The sequence below is a fragment of the Amblyomma americanum genome, chromosome 2 (assembly GCF_052857255.1).
Source record: "Amblyomma americanum isolate KBUSLIRL-KWMA chromosome 2, ASM5285725v1, whole genome shotgun sequence".
Classification (NCBI taxonomy): domain Eukaryota; kingdom Metazoa; phylum Arthropoda; class Arachnida; order Ixodida; family Ixodidae; genus Amblyomma; species Amblyomma americanum.
In genome coordinates this window covers 207,591,581-207,606,782 of record NC_135498.1, presented here as the reverse complement: position 1 = coordinate 207,606,782, position 15,202 = coordinate 207,591,581, and the positions used below count along the sequence as shown (strand labels likewise).

At 45.9% G+C, this 15,202-nt stretch overlaps 1 protein-coding gene across 1 annotated transcript; it reads right to left on the bottom strand.

Annotated features, from left to right (window-relative positions):
* Positions 1-294: 294 nt before the first annotated feature.
* Positions 295-10,935, bottom strand: LOC144120346 (uncharacterized). The gene is made up of 5 exons (XM_077652714.1): positions 10,863-10,935; positions 5,473-5,514; positions 2,552-2,725; positions 1,292-1,345; positions 295-422 (listed from the first exon to the last, which is right to left on the bottom strand). Exons 1-5 carry the CDS (start codon positions 10,933-10,935, stop codon positions 295-297), a joined length of 471 nt encoding a protein of 156 aa, XP_077508840.1.
* Between the last annotated feature and the right edge of the window lie 4,267 nt (positions 10,936-15,202).

Below are 15,202 nucleotides of genomic sequence, written 5' to 3'. Positions count from 1 at the left end.
TAGCCAGGAACGGACGGTGGGATTACGGCTCGGCTGCAGAAGACGGTGCTTGTTGCCTTAGGAAGGCAGCTGTACGTTGAAGGCTCTATTCCAAGAAGGAGCGCCGTGACCTAAACCATGAAGCAGAAGGTGTTGTTAAGCATGCCTCCGGCTTTGCTGCCACCTATCCCAGTAGCGTGAGATGACTTCGGGGGGGGGGGGGGAGGGTGATTTATACCGCTAGATGTGATCACGTGGGGTGGTATCGCTCTATGCTGAACCCAAGCCAATGTTTTGATGATTGAGATATTTGGTTCATCGATAGGACAGCGATAGCCAGGAACGGACGGTGGGGTCACGGCTCGGCTGAAGCAGACGCTGCTTGTTGCCTCGGGAAGGCAGCTGCACGTTTATGGCTCTATTTTCAGAAAGAGAGCCGTGACCTGCAATATGAAGCAGAAGTTGTTAAGCATCATTCCGGCTTTGCTGCCGCCTAGCCCTCTATGTAACGAAACATCGAGGCAGTTGAATCGATCTTTATTTTACGCAGAAGTACAAACGCTTGTGTCGAACACTGCGCATTTTTGAGTCATATTGAGGTCAGATACTACATACGCGCTCTCTATTTTTTCCCATCGGTCACTCATGATCAAAGAACGCAAGCATTCCACAATTTATTATTGCGCGGTTAATTAATTTCGTTCACATTATGCATTCCAATTTTTTTGGTTGCTCTCTTGCATTTCTAACATTATTTTAGTCTGATGCTGACTAAAAACTATTTCGAAAGCTTATACGTACTTTACAAAATAAAGAATATGATTGTACTGCATTTAACATGTCGAGGAATATGCACTTGTCTACCACTCGCTGCCTTTTATATTTCTAAGATACGCAATTACTGTAAGCAAGATTTTTGACATTTTAAATATTAAATAATAAATATATTCTCACCAAAACAGAACCGCAAACCAGGTGACCACAAATAGGAAAGCATGACGACAAAAGCGGTCAGATGGTTTAAATGTATTGAGGCCATCATTACTTATAGGTATTTCAGTAATGAAAGCATCAAATCATGGACGCAAATGACCAAAACATAACTGAGCTCCCGTTCACTGTGCCGTGGACAGCAAAAGCTCGCATTCTGTTCCCAGTGGACCAGCACGTACAGAGCACGTACAGTGCACCTGGGGCCCTTTTCAGAGTAGTTCGGCGGATTTAGGGATGTCGAAGACCGCGTAGCTGGAGTAGTTGCTAGCATATTTGAACTCACGCCACAAAGAATTAAATTAAAAAAATTTCTAGTTACCTTCGACGCAGGTCCTCCAGGCGTAGTGATGGGCCCAGGTAGTATCTCCCCTATCTACAAAAAAGATGAAAAGGCATAAGTTCACATGCGTTGTTTCAACAAGAATTCCATTACTAAATATTTGCAGCCAGTTTATCGGCGCACAAGAATGTGTATCAGATAGCGTATTTTAAATCACTAAAACGCTTCGAGCCTTGGACACGGTATGCAATTTGATCAAGTGCACAGAATTCATTCAGAGATTAACTGAGGTTACACAGCCCAGAAGAAAGAGGACACTTGTGTTAGGTTTCTTCCGCACGTATACTCGTCGTTCAGAGGGTAGAAAATATGCACATATACTGCTTTATTCGCTGCGTCAGCCTCAGCTGTCTCTCTGCATAACCAGATGAGGGCAGTGTATCTCCCCATTTACCATACAAGTCGTATGGCAGCACTGAAAAAAGCGACGAAGCTTGAAACTATAATCGGAGCACAGAAGAAACTTCATTCGCCGGGCGAGATAGTATTCTGCTGGATCGGTTCTTCTTGGAAGTGCTTATCTTGCCCTCCACCACACGTTAATTTTTTTCAGAGGCAACGCTGCAACCATTTGTTTGTTTCCTGTTTTTGCTTATATCCCTTCCTTTCTCTGCGTTAACAATGCGCTAAACCTGGAAGCATTTGTCGGTTTTGCAACCGATGTTCGGGTAAAAATTCTAGGCAAAGGTCAGTTTGTCGTGTTCTTCTCTGTAAGCGTCCGCGTTCATATCACCACCCCGTGCACATAGCTTTTGCCTCATGCTAACTTCTTCCACATGGCACATGGCAGAACCATGAATGTAGCCGAAGTGGACAGCCGCGCTCTCAATGCTGCGCGTGTGCGCTTGACTGATCCACTAACTTGCTGTGTATCGAACGTAAGACGAATGGTCTTGCGACACAGACTGCAAATCCGCAGCAAAACAAGATGCTCAAGTCCGTGCTAGCGCATCACACCATAAAGTGATTGTAACTCTGCCAAAAGAAACAATCATGCACACGTACGTCGCAGTAGCATTCAATGTAAATGCAAGAAATACCAAAGTTAAATGTAGAAAAACGCGCGCAGATAATCGACATTACGACAGGCGCAGTTGCCCTTTTTTTGCATTCTGATTCAATGCATTGCATGCCGGAGAAGCAGCTCCACACAAGATGGCGCAATTTAAATATTCATAGATTGCATTTTATTGTTCATGATTGTCCAAAGTTAGCTCCTGGCACCACTTCGAGGCTCACCCTGCAGGAACAGCAGCATGCGGCGCTCGATGCTGTCAGCCACGAGGGTGCTCTGAGCGACGGGCGACCAGGAGGCTGAGGCCTTCAGCTCGCGCTCCAGGCGCCCGCACACGAACTCGTAGAAGTCGTTGCACGGCGCCTTAGTGAGGCTGACCAGTCGCCGGAGACGCTGCTCTGAGTGGAATAAAAGGCGCCAGCTCCGGACGTTAGCCGCAACGTAATCTCAGAACATTCGTCTTTGATTGCGCTCATTGAGCAGCTTACACAATGAGCAGCAGGAATAGCCTATAGATATTTTATTCCCAGAAATCTCAGAATGAGATCAAAAATACTTATATTTGCCAACTCAAATAGCGGAATCTTTCAATAGGCATGTCGTCGCAAAGGTTTTGTGTCACGAGCCAGAAAAATCTGGCATCTTTGCAAGCAGTCGACCTCTGTTGTATTCGCTTGCTGTTCGCGCCCAGGATTTTTCTTAACTTTCAAAAGTTTTAGAAAGCTGGACTCTTTCGAGGACAACGTGGCTAAGATTACATCCGCATGTAAATTGTAATTGCACTCATCTCTGAACTTCATTCTACCCTTAGGTGATATACCTATGGCATCGCATGCGCTGCAACATTCGATAGCGCCTCTTAGTATTTTTGTTCGCCATTTCGTGTAATAAAGACAGAAAGACAAATGCGCACCAGCACCAGCTTATTTAGTGTCAGTATCATCAGTGCGCATGTTCTTGGCATTGTTTTTTTCTTGAACCCAGAGCGGTGTCGTGTATTTCTATTATGATTAAACAGACATTACGTAAATAGCAAAAACCTCGGACTGAAGTTTGTGGCACACTCTATTCATTGAGTAAGAAATGAAATGGCACGTCATCCATGTGTGTCTTTCAGTTATTATGCCTTGAACAAGAGCAACAAAATTCAACAAAATCCAAATGAGATTATTATAAAGCAAAATATTCTTCGCGACCTAAAACGTCAATGCATATATGGACATTCCTGACTTATTTCTTAATTACCTCCCATTGGAAGTTTTAAGATTGCATCAGCTTTCATTTCAATCCGTTTCTTGAGTATTTGAACTGCTTTTTAATATTTAGAATAACTGTTGAGTGCCTCTGATATGTTTGCTGCTTCCTTTCTTACGTACGTATTTCTTCTATGCAAAGCTCTGACCATACCTGCCAGAGCCTCAGCTCAGGGTAGGAGTACGTTGTAAAGAAAACTGAACCGCGGCACTAAGCCCTTCGTCATCATTAACATAGTGACCGACAAAAATACGGCTGGTGCTAAAAACTGCTGACGTAATATGGCGTGTGTAAGGTATCGTTGGATGCCCGCGGCGCTATTAGGACCATCCGTCCTTTTGTTGCTGTCCCAGTGCCTCGAAGCGGCCATCTCCTCGTTAACCCCCATCGTGAGTGTCGGCAAGAAGTACACAAGGAGAGGTGGGCAGGCACTGACCAGCCAAGGCCGCGACAGAGCTAGGGGGATGTGGGCACGCTTTCCAGGAACAACCCGAGGTCCCCGTTTGCGGGAATGATGCGGCTGCGCGAGGAGACACGGGTAGGGTCGGTACGGTCGCAAAGTCTGCTAACTGCCCTCCACGGAGTTGCCTCGCGCGAGAGGCGCCAAGAGCGGTGGGAGAAGTCACCCCGTCGAAGCCTCAATACGCCGACCGCCCCCTTGTCCTGGCAAAGACAGTCTAGGTTGGAAGGTCGGCAGAGATTTTGAAGGGTCAACACCGCTGGACGATCGGGTCCGGGCGCTAGCTCTTGACTGGGAGCAATTAAGCGTACCGTACAATCAGGACGGACGCGGCTAGCATGCTCTGTGACGGCTCCAATTCCCGAGGACGTTGTATGTCAACAGCTCTCGGGAAACGGGCCGGCATTACGAAACGCAGCCGTACACAAGAGATGCCGCCGCATGTTCCAGAGCAGCAATGTCAGGGTTTGTGCCACTCCCAGATTTTGGGGGACGCCTGTCAACAGTCCTCTCGTGAAACGAGTAGCATAGGAACGTGTTTAAGAGCTTCCGTTTGTTACTGGAAGCGGTAGCGGCTCGTTCCAGGTCGATAATCGCCCTAATTGGGGGGGGGGGGGGGGGGGGGGCACCAGGGTCACGAGTCTTCAGGAAGGAGGCAGCAGTGGCTTTGATGTCTTTTCATGTGTTTTCCTTTCTATTTTGTAGATTTTGTGTAATACTGTGGAAGTATGGAAGGTAGCAAGAAATCATTTTGGGGCCCATTCCGGGAATGCCGTCTTTTTAAAGCAATTTTGAAGTTCTTTTCGCACTATGTATATTAGGGAGAGGGTTTTGAACCTTGCGTAAAGTCAAAGGCGTGCGATGCAGTTTGTAAACCAATAATGTGTTGAGTTTGTTGTGTTTGAGGGATGTTATATGTAGGCCAAGTTTCTAGGTCTTAAAACCAGGCCCCGAAGCCCGGAAAATATTTTCTGAGCTAAATTTAGATCCGTGCATCTAGGGCGATACCAAAGAGGGAACATTTTCCTTAGCCAGTTGCATGTTGTTGTGCTCGCTTCTCAATCTTTTATAATTATGTGAATTTAAGTGTAAAGCTTCGGTTTATCTCTCCTGAAGTCAAGTGTCGCCTGATCTCGTCTGTTATACCGTCTCCGACGGTGGGGCACCTTCGGTGTGGCCCGAAAAACGAACCTCAAATGTTAACTGCCCATATTTAAAGGTATACATCCTATTGTCGCCGCTGCCAAGCTAAATGATTGCTTGCTCACGTTTTTTCGGGAGCTGCCACCGCAGCCAGTGTTATTCCTATTTTTTTTCACAGGTCCGAAAAAGGTTCACTCCTCGTTGGTTTTTCTTGCTCCGTTCGCTTGATATAGTCGCGTTCACGTATCTTTTTTTTTATTTTGAAGAAATGGAAAATCTGAAACTTACCTTCAGCTCGACACACACTGCATGCTTCTCTTGGCGGCAAAGCTGCGAAAAAAATTTTGACACATTGGCGAACACGAACCGCAAGAAAAGACAAATAAAACATACGGACTTCATAAGAAGCAAACTGCAATGGCATAGTGTGCACAATATGGAGCCGGAAAGTACGCGAAAAAATACGCTTATTTTTATTTTTATCGCTTGTAATCATTAGCCCCGCACGAAGATGTACCAAAATACATTCATTCAAATTCAGCAGAGTGGGAGTATTTTGCGCGCTCATTTCTCCGTGACGTCGATACAACATACTACACCAGCGTAGCTTGTGGCATACACCGCCGAAAATGATCTATAGCTGGGGTGGGTATCGGGTCGAAAATGATACGCTGATTAATGGCAAAGCTGTTCCGTAATTCATTCTATTTAAACATCGTTTGAAAGCGAACGTCCTCGCCCTTGAGAGAATTCCCCAAAAGTCCGGTCAAAGTCAACGACAACTATTCTTGGAAATCTGTAGGCTCATCCTCGGATGATGTCTAGAATGCCTGTGTCGACTGAAACTCCCCGTAAGCAGCTTAGGCCGCCCTTATTTATGCGTGCATTCTCCATGGAACAGTGGCTCGGAACGTTGGCAAACACTCGCTACAGCCACCATAGTGGGAAATGCGCGGGGACCCTTTAAGGAGAAAAAGATGTCGATCGATTTGGGTATTCAGGCCAAATGCGGATACATGCGCTAGCATGATGTGTTACGGGGCTGCGCTGCTTTGCTACGTTAAGGTGGTTGTTGGTGCGCGTGTTATTTCATGCAACAGCGAAAGGAAGACATGGCAAAACCTGCCGCAGCACCTGCCTTGTGCCACTACGCCACTTCTCACGTGCCTACCGGCTGGCTTACTTCCCAAGGTGTAGCCGGTGGGCATGGGAGGAGTGGCGCAGTTGCACAAGGCAGGTGCTATAGCAGGTGTTAGAATTGGGGGGACATGGGATGCTTGGAATTGGTTGCGACCTAGATTGCTGCTCCCGAGCAGCTTCTCAAGATTAAATGAGCTGCTGCCTGACACGGTGCGCAGGTCAGCAGCCTTCCACAAAACCGGCTACAGACAGAAAAACACACAGCGTCCAAATGCGGCAAATGGCTACTGTAAATGCTAGCGCACTAAAAGGAGTGCTGACTTGAAATTAGTAATGCCGCGTAAATAATAAAGACCGGCATTGGTACCAATGAAGACCAGGATAATGACCACGGTTCTGCCTCCATTTGAAGAATCATCGACTGAATCAACGACCCCATACAATGTCGCCAAACAAAAGAACGTCCACGCGGCCGTCTGTAAGCGGCGCTTCGGAGCTTCATCTGTTTTAGTGAGTGGGCCGTGTACGCACGGATGGTAAGACCAGAGCAGGCCACCGGATTTGTGTTGAGTGCGCTTGCACTAGATACTTCGCTGGCGAAGAAGCCGACCTGACTGCGAGTGAAGCCTCCACCTGCAAGCTTCCATCTTCCACTGACAAGCGGAAGGCGCTCTCATTAGGTTGCTCAGCCCACCTGCCACCGTTGGCACGTACACTTCGCTAGTAATGCATTGAAAAAGATGGATATCTGGGCGAGTTGGTAAATGTTCATTGCGGGTGGTACAGCGCGAAAAACAGACGAAAGAACAAAAGGAAGAGATACCACAGACGAGCGCATACTCGAAACTAAATTTTTATTGTAAAGAACACAAACTTTGTACATCAAAGTCATGTGACATTACAGAGCCTAGAGCGCTTGCACAAGCACTTTCAAGGGATGACTCTTAGGCTAATCAGTTGACACGCGGTGAAGTCCCATCAAAACCAGCCTCCCCCCCCCCTGCTTAGTTTACCGCAGGTTAAGATCATTAATTATGACGAGCGCGAGCCAGCGCTCGTCTGTGGTGTCTCTTTTTTGTCCTTTCTTCTGTTTTTCGCGCTGTACCACACACAGCGAAATGCACTAGTATGCAAGGTTTCACAAGCCCCAGCGGTGGCTGTACTTGAAAAGTGCCTCCTGCCGGGGTCGTGGCGCATTGCTTAACCGCTGTGCCACTGCTCCAGGAGTGGTATGAAAACTCGCTGTGACCTATGAATGGTGATCAGTCTGAGTCCCAGGCATGGATTGTATCGAAGATAATCTATCTCAGCAACTATCTTTCGATACATTTTACGTAACGATACTAGGTACCGCGTGCTAAAAACAAAGGTGTCATAGTATCGGTGCTGAAAATGCATTTTTTGTGCATCAGGTATTCAAGGATACCAGATACTCAAAAAAAAATGTCCGACAGATTTTGAGGCTGAGACTTTGGTCTGGCAGCGCTTGCTCGAATGGTACGTAGCTCGCTAAAAGAAGAAACGGAGTATAATTGGGCTGAGAAGGTGTCAATTCCATTGTCGTCGTCAGACTACTTTCTTCATGCTTCTGTACTCTCAGTGACGAGGATACAGACTTATCATTGTGGTAGAAACAATAACTTTTCCTCCTTATTTCGAGTTGCTGTGTTTGCCAGCCCAAATGGAGGTCTTTCTCCATTATGCTGCTGAGCTTACAAGAAATTTATTGTGAACTTCGTCAGCACCATATATGTTCTTAGAAAACATAGCGCAAAAAGGACACGGACGACACAGAAGTGGACAGGACAGGCGCTAACTTGCAACTTTATATTTCGAAAAGCCACCACGTCTAATATATAGGAGCCGATCACCACCATCAAGCGATGAGCATGCGCAAAGAAGAGCACAATCAGGATTACAGCGTGTGAAAATAAGCAAAAAATTACGATGAAATAACAAAATGAAAGCACGGTGCCGGGGGAACACTGAAAGAAAGAGACATCGTGTACCGAAACTTACTGCAAAAAGCGCTTTACAAGCTTGTCAATGTTAAGAACCAAACAGATAACGCGGCAAAAAGGGAGATAAACAGATCGACTAAAAGATGAGGGGAGTGTACAAGGCTCCACACTGAGACAAGAACGTGGTGAAGAAAGACAGAATGACAATTGGGAAACAACATTGATGGGTCATGGCAATGGAAGTAAAAGATAGCAGAAATTTAGGCCAAAAACAGATAAGGGCTGTGATACTATACATAATCAAATGAAAAAAAATTTTTGAAAAAGTTTGAAACAAGGAAACAATGAAAATATATGTATATGAAAAATACAGAAGGACCTAAACAGAAAAAGGATAAAACAAGAAGTATAAAAACACGAGTGTAGAGGGCTCCACGCTAAAACAACGATGGCGGGGGGGGGGGGGGCAAATATGAGAAAGGAAATAACAACTGAAGTAAAAGTCAATAATATGCCAAGGAATAGAAGCAGCAGGAAAAACCCAAAGGAGAAGCGGAACCGTTCCAGTTCACAACACCATAAATATTTTTTTTTTTTTTTTTTTGACACATGGTTCACACCTACAGATAGCCATCAAGGAATTCGACTTCACTGTCCAGTAATTGAATAGAAGGTGCGCTGACGCACTTTTTCCCAGCTTTTCTTATAAAATACGCCTCCATGACTTCACGCTCCGTTTTTCCTTTAGCTGATGTTAAGAATTCTGTTTTATCTATTTTTGGATAGCATCCACTCTTTTGTTCTGTGTCACATGCTTTGCAATGGTCGGCCAGGTTACTTCCTGATTTGTTGCGTACGCATAATCTATGTTCTCTGGCCCTGTCATTAAAGCATCTTCCTGTCTGCCCAATGTAATGACGCCCGCAACTGATAGGAATTCTGTACATTTGATTATGTATAGTATCACAGCCCTTATCTGTTTTTGGCCTAAATTTCTGCTATCTTTTACTTCCATTGCCATGACCCATCAATGTTGTTTCCCAATTGTCATTCTGTCTTTCTTCACCACGTTCTTGTCTCAGTGTGGAGCCTTGTACACTCCCCTCATCTTTTAGTCGATCTGTTTATCTCCCTTTTTGCCGCGTTATCTGTTTGGTTCTTAACATTGACAAGCTTGTAAAGCGCTTTTTGCAGTAAGTTTCGGTACACGATGTCTCTTTCTTTCAGTGTTCCCCCGGCACCGTGCTTTCATTTTGTTATTTCATCGTAATTTTTTGCTTATTTTCACACGCTGTAATCCTGATTGTGCTCTTCTTTGCGCATGCTCATCGCTTGATGGTGGTGATCGGCTCCTATATATTAGACGTGGTGGCTTTTCGAAATATAAAGTTGCAAGTTAGCGCCTGTCCTGTCCACTTCTGTGTCGTCCGTGTCCTTTTTGCGCTATGTTTTCTAAGAACTGTTACCAACTAGCCCAAACCAAGCTACTGTTACACCATATATGTCACGCACTCATCCAGACGAGGGTCAAAGGGGTCATCAGCGCAGGCAGCGTCATCTGCATCAGCTGCCTCACTCGTTTCGTTTGAACAAGCAAGCACAAGGCGTATATCTCAAGCGGCGCTGGCGAAACTTGAGTTTCTTAACTATGCCTCCAGGGTCTTCTAGTCGACGTGGCTATGCTTCACTCTTATCCGTTGGAAAAAGGCCACTTAATATAACAAGACAACATGCTCGTATTTTGCAGTATAGAGGCTTTTTCATATCGTTCACTTGTAGCACGGCCTCATCGTGGGCTCTTTCAGACCAGCAGTTTGAAGAAATGCTGCTACTTAATACCATTAGGTAAATTCAACACATCCATTACAGATGTTTGTAAGATATATTTTGCCAAATAAAAACTCTCACTTTTATTTTTGTTTTAACGCGATAGCGTTAAGGAGTCCGTGTCGCAGATAATCCAGCGTCGTCGTCGTTGACAATGAGGGATAAGGACGCGAAAAAATCCCCAGCGAAGCAACCTAGGCAGACAATCTAAATCTCTTAACCTTGTGGCGTCATCGCAACAGGTGGAAAGGTAGGAACGACGCACTGCGCGTTTCACAGCTCATTCGTATGACAGCGCGCAAGCAGGACAGCAGAAAATCCGGTTACAATACGCCTTTTTAGCGCGCGAGGTATTCAGTTTGGGAACCCTGCTCTGTTCTAGTACATCGGCCGCATACATGGTACTCAGTGCAGGCTAAAATGTGTGCTGTGTACACTAACTACATTCGTGCTCATGCGTCCGCTGCCTTATTGTACTTCTGTGTAACTCGCGGGCCGGAAAAAGCCCGCATGCGCTGCGTTTATTCCTGTCATTGCATCTGTTGCGTTTGGCACACGGTGGAATTAATTGTTCATGTGCCATAAAACGTTACAAAACAGATCAATGCATATTGGTGCAGTATTATGAAAGCTAGTTACACGTAAAGAAATAAATTTTAGAAATTTCGCGCATAATTACTGAAAATAAATTCAGATAATTTAAAGGCCATTGATGTGTGTACAAGCAGTAAGGAGCACAAGGATGCTTACCAACCAGGAATGACTGTGAACCCGAACTGTCTGTAATATTAATGAACAAAGTACAACGCCCGCTGAGCAACATTACAGCAATACCCGGTAATATTTCTGAGTGAGCATCCATAGGGAGCGAGGGAGGAGGTACAGTGACGCGTATTCTTCGAGAGCCGCGGAAGGACATTTGACTGTCCGTCCATCGATCTTTACCATGGGTACGCGACTAGTGAGCCGTCTTAATGCAATCTTCTTCCGACAAGGCGCTTCATGTGCCGTATGCGGAACTTCTGCTCAGTGCTGCATGATTGTGCAGAGCGGGAAAGACGCGCCACCGCACTTCTTCGTTTCCCTGTGCGTCTGCGCCTTAGCTTCGAATGCGTCCGCACGCGCTTCTGCCCACAGTGCCCGCCTAAAACAGCTGACTACGCCGGTGTGAGGAGCCTGCCGAGGGCAAACACAACAATTTTTGCAGCCCATCACTTGTACTCGATTTGATACAACATGACAGGAGTAACTCTGTCAAATCTAGCGCTCCTTTTTGTGCTGCCCACATTAGCGACCAAAAAGTAGTGCATTTCTTATAATCAGAGAAATATAATAATTTATTTTCATTTCAGGCTTATTACGTAATACATTTGCCGTGAGATTGATTATCTGCGCTCTTATTCCTGACGACACGCTGCCGCTTTTTCGTGCCTTAGACCAGATGGCCACAATACAAGCGCGGATTAAAACGCCTACTTTTTAAAGCGTGAGCTGTATTAGCCTTGCGGCGCCGATTTGATGCTGAACAGGAGCGGCGCTGCACAAGTAACCACGTGACGTAGCACATGATTTGCAGCAGCTGCATCCGCACGCTCCGCCGTTGCCGCCGCCGCCGCGCGCTGCCTATTCAGTGTCCCGCTATGGAAGAAGCAAGTCAGCCGGAGCCGACGTCCTCGAGAGTGGGTACTCGCAGACGTCGGGCAGTATGATCATCCTGTCGAAATTGCCAACAGTGAGAGGGATTTAGCAATCGAAAAGGAACTCAAATGCGCTAAACGGGCAGCCGCAACCGATGAAGAGTGGGAGCTCCGCCAGGCTTGTCGCTAACCACAGCTAAACCGAAGCTTAAACAGGTGATACCAAGTTTTCGCTTGCACAACCACGGTTAGCTGAGCTAAGCCGCAGCCATTTTTATTTCTTCACGCGGACTACTTCCGTACCTTTCTAAGCTTTGCACCTGATGTATGAAAAGGAGTGTAGCTGCATGAATTTCGGGAGGTTTTTTAGCACGTGTATTTCAGACTTTGAGATGCGATGTGTTCGCGGACAGCACACACACCGAAAGCCAGTCATCACTGGTGCCTCTTACGTAGGTTGTTTTCTGTGAGGCATGTCTGCTGCAGTTCCCCTACTGTCTCTCCACGGCAACGCCCGCCAGCTGCACAACTACGGTATTCAGACTAATCCATAAGAACGGAAAACTTGACGAGTTGGTAGGGAATCATGTTTAACTGCGCTAAGAAACGAAGACAGAGAAGAAGAAGGCACGACACGAGCGCAGACTATCAACTGATTTTTTGTTCAAGGAAAAAACCTATATATGTATCTTCATCAGCGCAAGCAGGCGGTATGGAGTGTTAGCTTGACAGGAGGGTGGCCGTGAGTTTGCTGTTTGTTTGTTTTGTATCTTGTCTCTGACGACAAGAAGATTGCTTTTAGGTTGTGATCACAGTGGCATCACGTTACATGTGCCAATATAGTGTGTGATAGTGTTTGCTTTGTCGGTTTTTTAGCAGTTTTTCCGCGGGATGAAGATACATATATAGGCTTTTTCCTTGAATAAAAAATCAGTTCATAGTCTGCGCTCGTGTCGTGCCTTCTTCTCTGTCTTCGTTTCTTTGCGCAGTTAAACATTAGACTATTCCATCACTGGTTCTCAATTCAGCCTCCTTTCCATCCTTTCAGTTCAACCATGAGACGTGTTCCTTTGATAAAAGGAGTAGACTTGGCGTGGCCGTCACCTGCCCAGTATTCCAAGAACAGTCTCACTACAAACTGGCTAAACTTGGAACTTGACATCAGTCCAAGTTCTTGGCAGTCGAAGCCAGCAAACGCATTATCCTCTCAATCTATAACTACAGCTGTTCTTGGCAATGTTACCTTCATGAGCACGATTAAAAGCATTACTTATTCTTGTTTTTCGGAACATGTCGATTCTGTATCTAAATAAAACAAAAAAGAGCTGCACGAACTCTAACAGTTGTTCGCGATCCTGTATACGTGAGCGCCACCACGCCAGTGAAACCTGGTGGAGAGCAGAAAATTCACAGTCGCGCGCAGGCTTGTAGCCAAAATGGATCCCGATCACGATGCGACATTGAGACGCCTTTTTTTTCTTCTAGGCTAGCCCTTGTAAACAAATGTTCGGGGATATAAAGACAATCTTGAAAACATTGAGCATTCTTTGTTATTCCCTCTTGGAATCGTTAGTGCAACGGAATCGGGATAATGGCTTAGCTCCTCAAAATTTCACACATTCGCAATCCCGTACTTATCGTGGACAAGGTACGAAAGTGCTGTCTCTTTTTTCATCACACACATTGCCTAAAAAGTTCACATGGAGCACGTGGAGGAGGTGCGAGCCTGAAAAGAGATCCGGATGAAGGGATGCAGCAACCCGTTTCGGGCCCGGCTTCTCCGCGTACGCACACAACTAGTCCTGTCTCGATATGCATATACTGCTTGGAAGTGTTGTACCTACTGGGAAATTCTAGCTACGTATTTCGAACCATCTGGGAAAAGCTGCGAGGGCTACTTGAAGCTAGGTATGGGGCAAATTATGCAGAAAATTGCTGTACTATTCCGCTCAGTATTAGCTACGTCGCGTGAGCGCCCGGGTAGGCGCCAGCGCGGTATAGCTCATACTGAGCGGCAGAGTATACGCATAGGCACTGCTCCTCATTTTACTTTATCTTCGGTGCGCACTGTCTTTGGCTTGTTCTCGAAGCATGGTCGCATTAAAAGTCTAAACTACAGTATTTACCAAATAACGATTCGCTGCCACACAAAAGGGGAAAGACAAGCATAGTTGACAATGTGAATAGATTTTTGAGTTACGAGGTCTACTCTCAAGGTCAAATGAAACGAGAACGAAAAAGCGACCGCGAGCTTAATTGAATCTATGCGCAAGTCACTTCAAAGGAGCGAACGTCACTTGATGGAAGTGCCTGCGGAGTCTTCCTGCATTTGCTCTTCGCCAGGCAACATGTGGGTGTTTGTGTCTGTATCGACTGTCAACCAGAATGACGAACGGCACGGTCAGGGAACAATCCATGCTGGCTTATTGTACTTTTATAGGGCCGAGAGAAGGTAAGTGGTTAACAAAAGAGAAGGAATTGTGGCGCGTTGCATATCAACAGCTGACGATAACAGGCACGCACCGGCACTGATATTGATGCAGCGTCTGCAGTTCTGTTCACGTTTCATGTTACGCTCACGTACATAGGCTAGGACTGAAATTCAATTGGTGTCATTTTACAGGATGAACACTTAAGTTCCCTACGTGCTCCTCACAAAAATCTGGAATTATGAATTATTTCCTTCAACTCGAAATTAATTGGTGACTGGAGCCTAAAAGTTAATTATCAATACATTACAAACAAACATGGTTGTAGAACGTTGCAGCCATCTGTAGTCCACTCATGAGAGCGCAATGACCTGACTACAAGTTACTGTAAACCCTAGAAGCATGGTTTCTGCGGGATAATTTCTGTGCAGGTGGCCGTAGAGCTAGAATACGGCAACTGTTGTTAATGACAGTTCAGAAAAAAAAGTTGCGCGCATTGCAGTCTAGATTCCTTTGACTGAAGCATTCAACACTTACCTTGGTCACTCGGCGAAATGGTGTCAGCCGCTGGTGAGGAGTGGTTGCCGAGATCACTTCCACTCGATGCTGAAGCATTTCCCGCTACCGGAATCACATGGAAAAGAATTACGCACGGCGGAGTTTAGTAAAGGGTCGTCGTCGTCGCAAGCTACTCTTGGCTGAAACTACTTATTCCTGCTAGCAACAGATAGAAAATAAACAAGTAGCATTTATTCTCTAAAAGGGGGGAATTTCTCCCAGTAGGCGGCCACAAACCGCACAGCGTGGGATGGTAAGTAAGCAGCTTTCAGCCCAAAACTGTGACGAAGCGGTTGGAGGGAGATAGAGAGCGGTTTCGAAGCCCGATTGAATGCATTTTCTCAGTGTCACCTGCTGCCTAATGGCTATTCGATAGAGTGAGGAGCCTAATCACGAAAAAAAAACCGGCGTTGTGGTGTGTCACGAAATTCGCGGATTGGTCGAGAGATTTCTGACGTCATGAGGT